We start from the raw sequence: 10,839 nt of genomic DNA on the forward strand, positions 1-10,839 counted from the left end.
TTTGTTTTTGTTTGGAGAAGAAATTTTTAGATTTATTGTGTGGATGAACATGTTCGTGGGTTTGTATTTGTGTGTTAGTGTGTATGATCGGTATCATGTGTTTATATGTTTGATTTTCTGGGTTTGAGAAATCGATACCCATGTGTTTCTCTCTTTTTTTCTTTTTTTTTCTTTTTTTTGATAAAGTTACCCATGTGTTTCTGTGAAGAAGAAAAGAAAGAAAAAGAATGAAGAAGAAAGAAAGAAAGAAAGAAAAAGAAAGAAGAAGAAGAAGAAGAAGAAAAAAAGCCATTGAGTGAGTCTGTGAAGAAGAAAGGAGAGAAAAAGTAATGAGGAGAAAAAAATATAAATAAATAAAATAAAATAAAAAAGTAAGGAAGTGACTTCTCTGATCGTGGGTCCTAGAAATGTGTGTGTATTTACCAAAATGCCATCATAACTCAGTTTCCATAAGTTGAAAACACCCAAAAGTTGTTTTTAGTTTTGCTAATTCATTACTTAAAAATCAGATAATTGAGTGATGGAAACAAAAATTGAAAACAAATCCAAACACGCTCTTTTACCATGGGATCCACCAATTTTGAGTTATGGGTGATGAAAACAGAATGATGGGTGAATTACTCAAAAATCAGAGAATTGAGTGATAGAAACAAAAATTGAAAACAAATCCAAACACGCCCTTCTATTATGGGACCCACCAATTTTGAGTTATGGGTGATGAAAACAGAATGATGAGTGATGGAAAACATGAAATCCAAACAGCCCCTTAGTATTCATAAATATCCATTTCCAAATTCAAAAAATTTACCAGAAATTTAATATTACTAAATTTTTTTTTTTTGATATACAAGATAGAATTTCTACTCTAACTTAATCTAAATATATATATGTGTGAATCTCCCTTCTGGAGACTTAAACCCCGGCCCTTACTCCCTATACCCTACAAGCACTTATACTTGTGGAGTAATCATTGCACCAATAGTGTGCGGTGGTTAATATTACTAAATTTTTAAAAACGTTGATATACTATTCCAATTAATACTCAATTATCAAAAGTTTTAGCAAATTTTTTTTTTAAGTTTATTATTTATTCCAAACTATTTTATAATCTTTGTAGTTTTTGGTTTTTGATAAATACTTAGAGCTACATGACGTGCATTTGTTATGCAATTTAAAAAATTATTTTTATTCTTTACTTTTACTTTCTATATTATTATTTATTTTAATTATATTAAAGTAACCCTTTCTGGACAACTCCAAAATGGCAACTTCATTTGTGCTGCTACTTGGAATCAGTTAAGACATAAAGAGATGGAAGTGATATGGTGGAAATTAGTATGGTTTCCTCAAGCAATACAAAAACATGCTTTTATGGGGTGGCTTACTTTGAAAAATAGGTTGACTACAAAAAAATAGATTGATGCAATGGGGTTTCTCTGGATATAGTTATTGTGCATTCTGTAGAAATAAAATAGAGAGTAGGGAACATTTGTATTTTGAGTGCTTCTTTACCAAGAGAATTTGAAAGCATGTTATAGGGCTTTGCCTAGTAACTGATGTTCCTATTATTTGGAATGAAATAGTCTAATGGTGAGTGACTAATATGAAGGGCAAAGGTTTTAGAGCTACCTTCTACAAACTGGTTTAGTGGGCCACAATCTATCACATATGGTTGCAAAGGAATAGTGGATGTCACAAAGGAGTTGTTTTGACAGAGAAACAAATTATGCTGAGAATTAAATGAGATATTAGAGCTAAGTTGTTATGGCTGGAAATACCATGCTTCACAAAGTTCTAAGCTCTACATAGGGCTGCTTGCACCTTGTTACCAGAGCATACTTCTTTGATATACTAATAGCTTTTATGGCCAATTATGTTTCCTAATGCTTTCTATAGATTAACCAGTTGCTTTAGTCAGTCTGTAATAGGAGTGCTAGTTCGTTTTTTGTTGTTCTCTGGTTTGCAAGTTGTAAAGTCTATCAGATGAGTTGGCTCTATTTTTATCAGTGTGTAGGCTTACTGTCTTTTTGTTATATAAAATTATTGAATTCTTGGGGAAAAAAAAAAAAAAAAAAGTCAGTGGCGTGTGAATTATGGGATCACGCGGGTGTAAACATTGATGGACGTAAAATAAAATAAAAGGCATGAAAAGATCATTCTGATGTTGGGTTGCGACTCAAGATAGGTTTCTTCCATGGCTGGAGATAGAGACAACAAATATATATATATGTGCAGCAGTTGCAGTAGGGCAAGGATATAGAGACATTATGCTAAGTTATCTTTATGGTGTTTTGGTTTTCTGTAAAAGACAAGGGAAAGTCTTTGAGTCTAGAAGAGAGGACTTTTTTGAAGGGTAAATTTTCAAGAAAGCAGAAAAATATATTACAATTTTCAAGCAAGAAGAAAATTCAGTTTGAGGACTCAAAAAGAAATGTTCTGGATATTTTCCTATAAAATATTATGGATGGATAACAAATACTATGGATGGATAAAAAAGATTATGATTGTAGGCCGACCATTTGTTCTTTATGTAAGGTTTTTGGGTATGCCACTACCTACTGCGGTAGACTTGTTTAACATATCCACACTTACAAGACACATCTGTGAGAATACTATATCTACATGTGAGACCAGCATGATAATGGAAATAGTATATTTGAAAGTGACTTTCCCAATCATCATAATTTTATTTCCTTTTGGTTCATTTATTCTCCTTAATTATTTCTTTGTAATCCTGAGTTTCCCAAGAAGATATATAACTAAAGACTTCATATGCTTTTGTAATTTGTGTGGTGCCAACAATTAAAAACAGAAAAAGAAATGTTACTTATCTGTCCTTTATTACAGTGCTTATACAAGTTAAGGAATAAGGGGGAAATTTTTAGAAGGAATTCGAAACTCGAAAAAAAAATATATAGATGCATGTTCCCATCGTCTCAAATGTATCTTTATTACTTATTAAAAAAAAGTATCTTTATTAAGCAACATGCATCTTGCTATCACTAGTATGATCAATCAAAACTTGATAAGAACCTTCACACAATCAGGCTGCTTCAATTTCTCAAATGCTTTATCTATATCTTTCACTAAAACTTCATGAGTCAAAAGTTCATCAAGTTGGATTTCCTGTGAAAAAAGAGTAAATCAGCGTTTCAAAGTTCCCTAAATTCGACATGATTAGTAATTTTTATTATTATAAAACAATTTTTACACGATATAATTGGAAATTTTTAAGTTTTCCATCTGAATATGAAAGCATAATCAGTGTTATCCCTATCCAAGGGGAGGAAAAAAAACAAACATGTGAAAGGAAATAAAAAGTAGTAGAACACACTAAGGTATAGATATTACTAATTAATTTTACTAATAAAAAGTAGTAGAACACACTAAAGGTGCGTTTGGGAAGCGCGTTTGCGTTTCCCAAACGCATGTTTTGCGTTTTCAACCTTTTCAGCCTGCTTTTTTTTTTTTTTTTTTTCCCACGCGTTTTGGCCAATTTTATTACTGTCCAGCAACTTTTCAGTAGCAATATTTGACTTTTTCCGTGAACAGTGCATACCGTGCACTGTTCATGGACCCACAAATTACATTTTTTAACAACTTTTTCATAAAAATGGGTCCCACGGTACTATTCACATATTTAAAAATTATTTTGCTACAGTGTTTTTCAGTTTTTAGTTTCAGTTTTCAGTTTTCAACTGTATCCAAACGGACCCTAAGGTATAGATATTACTACTTAATTTTACTACAAAAGATATACAAACTAATATGATCATTATTTTTGCTGAATAAAGTAATATGACAATTAATAGTGGGTTTTAATTAGCTCATCTAATAAAATATTTTTATTAATTGAACCACTCCACATTCTTGGTGTGATGATCACTCCACTCCATACTCCACTCTACAAGTATAAGTGTTTGTGGGGTGTGAGGGGTAAGGGCTGGGATTCAAGTTTCCGAGAAGAAACTTCACACACATATACATTTAAATTAGACTAGAGTAGAAATTATATCTTGTATTAAAAAAGAAAAATTTGAATTGTTCAAAAAATCAATTTTCATATGTGAACATGAAGCAGCCACATGTTTTAGTAAGCGAACTGTGAACAAATTGAACATTGTATTTAAAATTCACCTTATTTTTGCATTTGTCTATTATAATAGGAAGGTCAGTTTTGGATTTGAGCCCTCCAAAAACGCAACCCTTCAAAGTTCCACCAAACAAGAGGGAAAGGAAATTGACCTGGACAGTACGATCAATTCCTGCCCCAATTACTATTGTTTGTCCTTTTCCCTGACCATCATGCACAACCGAAAAATGTATTAAAAAAATAAAATAAAATAAATAGTCCGCAATTAATGTATATATAGGTGTAATGTGTGTGCTCGCGCGCTTTTTTAATGAAAAAATATATATAAGAGGTGTTAAGTTATGTGGAACGTGTTTGTGTTTGATTTGGATTATAACCAAACTAGATATAAAAATATTACAATTTTTAATAAGATATTTTCAAAGATCTAGTCTATGAAGCATATGCTTGGGATATAAATACCCTTTTTGACTCCCTTTTTTAGTCTATTGTGAGTATGCTATGTGTGATATAAATATTATTGTTTCATATTAGGGTTGACGTGTTGTTTGAGTGAAAAATTGTACTGTCTTATATTTTTTCCTGAAATTAGTAAAGTAACTGCAATTCTGTGGACATAGGGAATGGCCACGTTGGTTAGGTGTTGTGTGTGTTGCAACACTTAACATTGTTATATGAAAATATAAAAGAACATGCATGTTGAATTTAGAGACGTACCATTTTTGTGGCTTGGAGGGCTTCATTGATCAAGGGAGGAACCCCAGTGCACTCAAAGCAATAATCCACACCCAATCCACCTGTTAACTCTTTGATTAGCTCGAAAATAGATTTATCATAATCGTTAGGGTTTATAAAATCAGTCATTCCAAAAGCTGTTCCCTTTGTTTTTTTCTTCTCATTTATGTCAATGCCAATTATCTTTGCTGCCCCTTGCACTCTCGCCCCTTGTATGGCCTGCAATTTACATGGACATAATTTCAAACTTCCTTCATCCACCTTTGGGATATTAAAAGGAAAATAAAATGAGAGTTTTTTTTTTTTTTTTCCTCTCTCTCTCTCTTTAGTAGGTTATCTGAACTGCATTAAAAGAAACTTCAACAAGGTATAGCCATAAAAATATTTTAAAAAGAAAAAAGAAAAAAATGGAAGCAGATAGAGAGAGCGAGAGAGAGAGAGTCCAACTAGTTAAACAATCTCATCAAGATCGAATCAAATTATGCAGGTTTATATTATAAATAAATAAAAGAACCTCATATAAAAGTCTACTCCTCATATATGTTACAAAGTTGGAAATTGAATCTGAAAACTGTATATGAGACATATTTTATGTCAGAAAGCACATGATAAAGCCATATCTCTAGTATTTTGTTCTACAATAAATCAGACGATGTTATATGATCGACTCTTTTTTTTCCTCTCTAATTTGAATTATTTGCTTTGAACTTAAGACTAATTATCCGAAATAATCATGTCCCTCTCTGGCCTTTAGGACTTGAGTTATAGAGTAAGCTTATGTCACGCACCCTTCATGTACCTCTATAGATTTGTCATATCAAATATAATACGACAACAAAAAATTTCAGGACACATTTTGCTTTTCTATGACCAATTAGGTTAGGTATTATACATCCTGAAATCTTCAAACATGTCCATGTATATTGATAATGGGTTTTTATCTATCAACATTTCATTAATTATTAAGATAATTCGATGGACAATTGGACACTGAACGTTTTGTTTTTTTGTGTTGTTATGGGTCCAAGTGATTGGATAAAGTGAGAATGAAATGTGAATCATTATTTTTTTCACTTATCATTTGTGGATCCACTTTAACGTGAAGTTCCTGATCAGTCTTTCCTTTTTAATTAGTGCTTTCACATTCACTTTGATTATTTGAAGTACCAAATTGGAACCCTAGCTGAACCTAATGAGAGTGGATATATATATATATATATATATATATATATACACACACTCCACTTAGACCATTTAATTAGTGGCTGTCTTTATCTATTTAATAGTGGCTGAGTGCATTTCAACCTTCTGTGCATATGTCTGTGGTGTTTTCTTTTCATACTTTTGCCATGTTCTAGTGGGGTAGGTATTAAAAACTCAGCCAGACATAATTATTAAAATAGCACACTAACAATTAACAATTATGAAATTAAGACAAATATATAATAAAAAAATGTTAAAAACTATAAATGTTATTGTATAAAAATTTCAAACTAATATGTCAGTGAGTTTCAATGTTGAATTATTTACTGTGATTTATGAGTTGTGAGTTATGACACACCAATATAACCCTAATATCAACTCTAAACTTGTTGAGAAAGAAAACACATACATACCCCTAAGCCAACAGCACCAAGACCAAGAACAGCCACAGTTGATCCGCTCTCAACCTTGGCATCCTTCCATGCAGCCCCAAAACCAGTTGAAAATCCACATGAGAGGAAGCTAGCATGTGGAAGAGATATAGTTGGATCAAGCTTGACAACATAATTAGCGTCAACAACCATGTACTCGGACCATGTTGAGCAAGTAAAAGCGTGGTACAATTTCTGGCCTCTAACAGACATTCTTGAAGTTTCATCAGGCATTAGACCACTTAAAGGTACAGGGTATTTGAGGCATAAGTTGGTCTTTTCTGACATACAATTCTCACATTCATAGCACTCCCCGATATATGTTGGAATCACAAGATCTCCTTCTTTTAGATCTGTTACTTCCTCGCCCACACTCTCTAGCACACTGCATTATAAAAGAATTTTTTTCACTTTTCATTTTGCATTCAAAATCTAACACATCACTATGTAAGAGCTTATTATATATATAGTACCATTTATTTTAATCTTTTAACATCAATCATATATAAAGTGTTGTTATTGGTCTGAAAGTTCATTAATTGAGAGCTCACCCAACACCTTCGTGTCCTAGAACTCGAGGGAAAAGAGGCTGTAGATCAACAATTAATAGCAAATCCCTTTAGCCCAAAGAATACAAGTTGAAAGTAAATGATAGGACAGTAACAATTGGGAAGGAAATGAATACTAACAATTGGGAACCCTTTGGTGTATAAGAGGTCTGTGTGACACACACTAGCATATAGGATCTTGACGCGAACTTCAGATGATTTTGGTGGCTCTACTTGTATCTCTTCCACCTTCACCGGTTCCCCATTTCCCCAACATACCGCCGCTTTATATCACACATTCACACCCCATTGTTGAACAAATTAGAGAGAGAGAGATATATATAAGTTTATAAATACAAATAATAATAATAATAATAATAATAATAATAATAATAATAATAATAATAATTAATAGTATTACATTTTAAATCATATAATACAAGGTGTAACAAATTAAATCTAAAAGTTTTACGCGTTACTTTTTGAAACTTTAGCTTTCAATTTATTACTTTTAGAATTATAAGTTCTAATATATATTTTTAAAATATTAAAGTTTAATGTTTAATGTTTACTTTTATTTAATTTGTTAAACCCTTAAAATATAGGATTTAAAATATAAATTTTTTTTAAAGTTTATAATACACAAGTATGCATGCATGCATATTATATATTACATTGAATTCAACAATTATTTATGTATTGAAATGAAATGAAAAGGTACTAAATTTGAACTAATAAATTAAAAATTAACTGTTTTTACACAGATTTTCAATATTATATATTACACTGAATTCAACAATTATTTATTTATTGAAATGAAATGAAAAGGTACTAAATTAATAAACATATGAACTAATAAATTAAAAATTAACTGTTTTTACACAGATTTTCATTATATATATATATATATATATATATGAAGAACAAACTTCATATTAACTATCAATTAAATATGTAAAATCTACAACAAACATAAAAAGGAACTTATAATAAGAGTAAGGTTGGGGGCAGGAGGGGTGGTTTGTTGGCTAAATGACTGAAACGTTGGGTACTGCATCTTCTGATATCAGACGTTTTTACTAAGCCATAAATATAAATAGGAAATGAATCGATGTTTATTTTTCTAAAAATGTAATCAGGCATACCTTTGCATGTAATGATTTGTAAGTCCCTCTTTGACATTGCCCAAGCAATCCAAAGTAACCAATACGATTCTGAGTTCAGAGCTCTGTGTGTGTGTGTGTGTGTGTGGTGTGTGTGTGTGTGTGTGTGTGTGTGTGTGTGTGTGTGTGTGTGTGTGTGTGTGTGTGTGTGTGTGAGAGAGAGAGAGAAGAGAGAGAGAGAGAGAGAGAGAGTAGGTGGGTGTTGAGGAGCTGAGTCTTCTTTGTGATTCTTTCTCTTCTTAAGCAATGTAATATATACAAACATTTGGGGGAAAATGGGCTTTCGCCCTTATTTAAAAAAAAAAAAAAAAATCTAGCACAGTATTTTTATTTTGAAACTATTAAGCACCGTATCCCTATTTTTGAAACCCAATTTTAACAAAATCAAATTCTATATAAAACTCGATATTCTCAAAATCGAGTTATATGTAAATTTTTAAGGAAAACTCGACTTTAACAAAGTCGAGTTTCACTTAAGTTTTTTTAAAAAAAAATTAAGTAGCAAAGTATGCATAGAACTCGACATTGCTAATGTCGAGTTCCACCTGTAATTTAATTTTTTTTTTAAATCAAGTTTCAAAACAAAAACACAGTACTTAATAGTTTCAAAACAAGAACATCGTACTAAATCCCCCTCCCAAAAACATTTGTTACACAGATTTCTTTTTCTTTTCTTTTTTCCATTAAAAAAAGCGTTTCAATTTAGTTATTTATTTTTGTTACACAGATATCTAAATCATAACATATAAAAGTTAATATAATATTATTCGGCACATACAAGGTACAATGTGTAATAATTATATTTTTTTTGGGCTAAAACAATGAGTAATAATGTGACTGCACACTAGCTGGAGTGTACAATAGATAAGCAAAAGTCATTATTGAATGTCCCACATATTCAATTATTTCTATTAGTATTATCTATATTAAAAAAGGCAATTGACGTTCATGTCTTTGGCAAAAGTCAGAAAACGATACAAACATGGCTTAAACGGCAGCTATTTTTTAGGGCTGAAATTATTGTGAGCTAAAAAAAAGTTGGAGTCCTTTTTGGTCTTTTCCTCATCAATTCTAGAGGTTCTTACTTTAATATTCTGCTACCCACATGTTTGACTGAATTTACTTTATTACTCCTGATTTCACGTGTCAGCTAAAAAAAAGGGATTCGGATCCTCTCCATATTCCTCTGAAATGAAGAGTGTTCAGTTCACATAAGGATCATCTTTGCATTATATCGAGGGTCAAAAACGTAGTACGTCAATTAAAATGTAAACACAAACTTAACTGGAGTTAAACACTTAAACTAGAGGGTTGTTTAACTCAACCGGACAAAACAAAACAAAAAAAAAAAAAAAAAAAACCCCTTTTAGGAGGGAAAAGTGAAACAGAGGTTCAAAGCACGTTCAAAGCTTCACAGTTTTTAACCAAAAAAAAAAAGCTTCATAGAAGGTTCAGAGAACAAGTTCAGAGCATGTTCACATCTCTGTTTCTATCTTGCCAAAATAGAGGTATATCAGTAAAACTTGTTTATGCTTATCTTATTTGATGTTTGATCATTTTTCTGTATTTATATTGTTGTCTTGGTGAGTTTATATTGTTGTTTTGGTGGCTGGATGCAAGTTAGAGTCTATCTGAATTTTTATTTTTAATTTTTTGAGATAAAGATTGAATCTTTATGATGGCTGGATGATTCTTGGAGTCCATCTCATTTTTCTGCATTTATATTGTTGTCTTTGTGAGTTTATATTGTTGTTTTGATAGCTGGATGCAAGTTAGAGTCTATCTGAACTTTTATTTTTAATTTTTTGAGATAAAGATTGAATCTTTATAATGGTTGGATAATTCTTGGAGTATCTTTTTTATTTTTTTGAGATAAAGATTGAATCTTTATTAGTATATGGCATATTTGATTGCCTGGTCTATTCACACCAATGGTCCTTGTTCTGCCTGGTCTATTTCCCATTTGATTGCTGACATTCAAGACTTGGCTATGTCTTTTGTTTCTTGCAATTTTAGTTGGATTAGTAGATGCCGTAACTCTACTACTCATTCACTAGCCAAATTTTCACTTGCTTCCAATGACTCTTTCATTTTTACTCTGGCTACTCTTTCATTTTTACTCTGTCTCAATTTTTTACATCATCTCTGTTCTGAAAACAAATGATAGGTGAAAGTTATAATAAATTTATGGTCAATTTTTTCTAGGGATAATGATGGGAATACATGTTCCTTCTAATGTGCCCACGAAATCTACCCCATTTAAAGGGATGGAGTTTGAAGCAAATGAGATTGCATATGATTCTTATAATGAATATGGCAAAAAGGCTGGTCTTAGTATTAGAAAAGAGTATGTAAATAAATGTAAAAAAACTAGAGTGGTTACTTCAAGGAGATTTGTGTGCACGAAAGAGGGAGTTCGAGGCAAAGACAAGAGAGATCAGAATATAAAGAATCCACGAGCAAAAATGAGATGTGGTTGTAAAGCACGTTTGGTTATTGTACTTAATCGAGATAATAAAAAATATGTGGTGAGTGAATTTATTGCTAAGCATAACCACTATCTCCACTTCTTGTCAACTATGCACATGATGCCATCACAACGGAAAGTGGCTGCAACTCCTGCTATTGAAATTGATTTGGCACATGAATCGGATTAAGATTAAAGC

General features: G+C 31.5%; 1 protein-coding gene across 1 annotated transcript; it reads right to left on the bottom strand.

Annotated features, from left to right (window-relative positions):
* Positions 1-2,855: 2,855 nt before the first annotated feature.
* Positions 2,856-8,255, bottom strand: LOC115960603 (8-hydroxygeraniol oxidoreductase-like). Its single transcript, XM_031079541.1, has 7 exons — positions 8,156-8,255; positions 7,152-7,294; positions 7,014-7,051; positions 6,445-6,847; positions 4,811-5,047; positions 4,138-4,296; positions 2,856-3,126 (listed from the first exon to the last, which is right to left on the bottom strand). The coding sequence occupies exons 1-7, from the start codon at positions 8,190-8,192 to the stop codon at positions 3,016-3,018; spliced, it is 1,128 nt and encodes a 375-aa protein (XP_030935401.1). The 5' UTR covers positions 8,193-8,255; the 3' UTR covers positions 2,856-3,015.
* Between the last annotated feature and the right edge of the window lie 2,584 nt (positions 8,256-10,839).

The sequence above is a fragment of the Quercus lobata genome, chromosome 9, assembly GCF_001633185.2.
Source record: "Quercus lobata isolate SW786 chromosome 9, ValleyOak3.0 Primary Assembly, whole genome shotgun sequence".
Classification (NCBI taxonomy): domain Eukaryota; kingdom Viridiplantae; phylum Streptophyta; class Magnoliopsida; order Fagales; family Fagaceae; genus Quercus; species Quercus lobata.

Coding starts and splice junctions, on each gene's coding strand:
- LOC115960603 (XM_031079541.1), bottom strand. CDS start 8,192: ATGTCAAAGAGGGACTTACAAATCATTACATGCAAAG. Junction 7,295..8,155: donor ACAAATCATTACATGCAAAG/GTATGCCTGATT, acceptor TGTGATATAAAG/CGGCGGTATGTTGGGGAAAT. Junction 3,127..4,137: donor TAGACAAATGCAAAAATAAG/GTGAATTTTAAA, acceptor CTTTTTTCACAG/GAAATCCAACTTGATGAACT.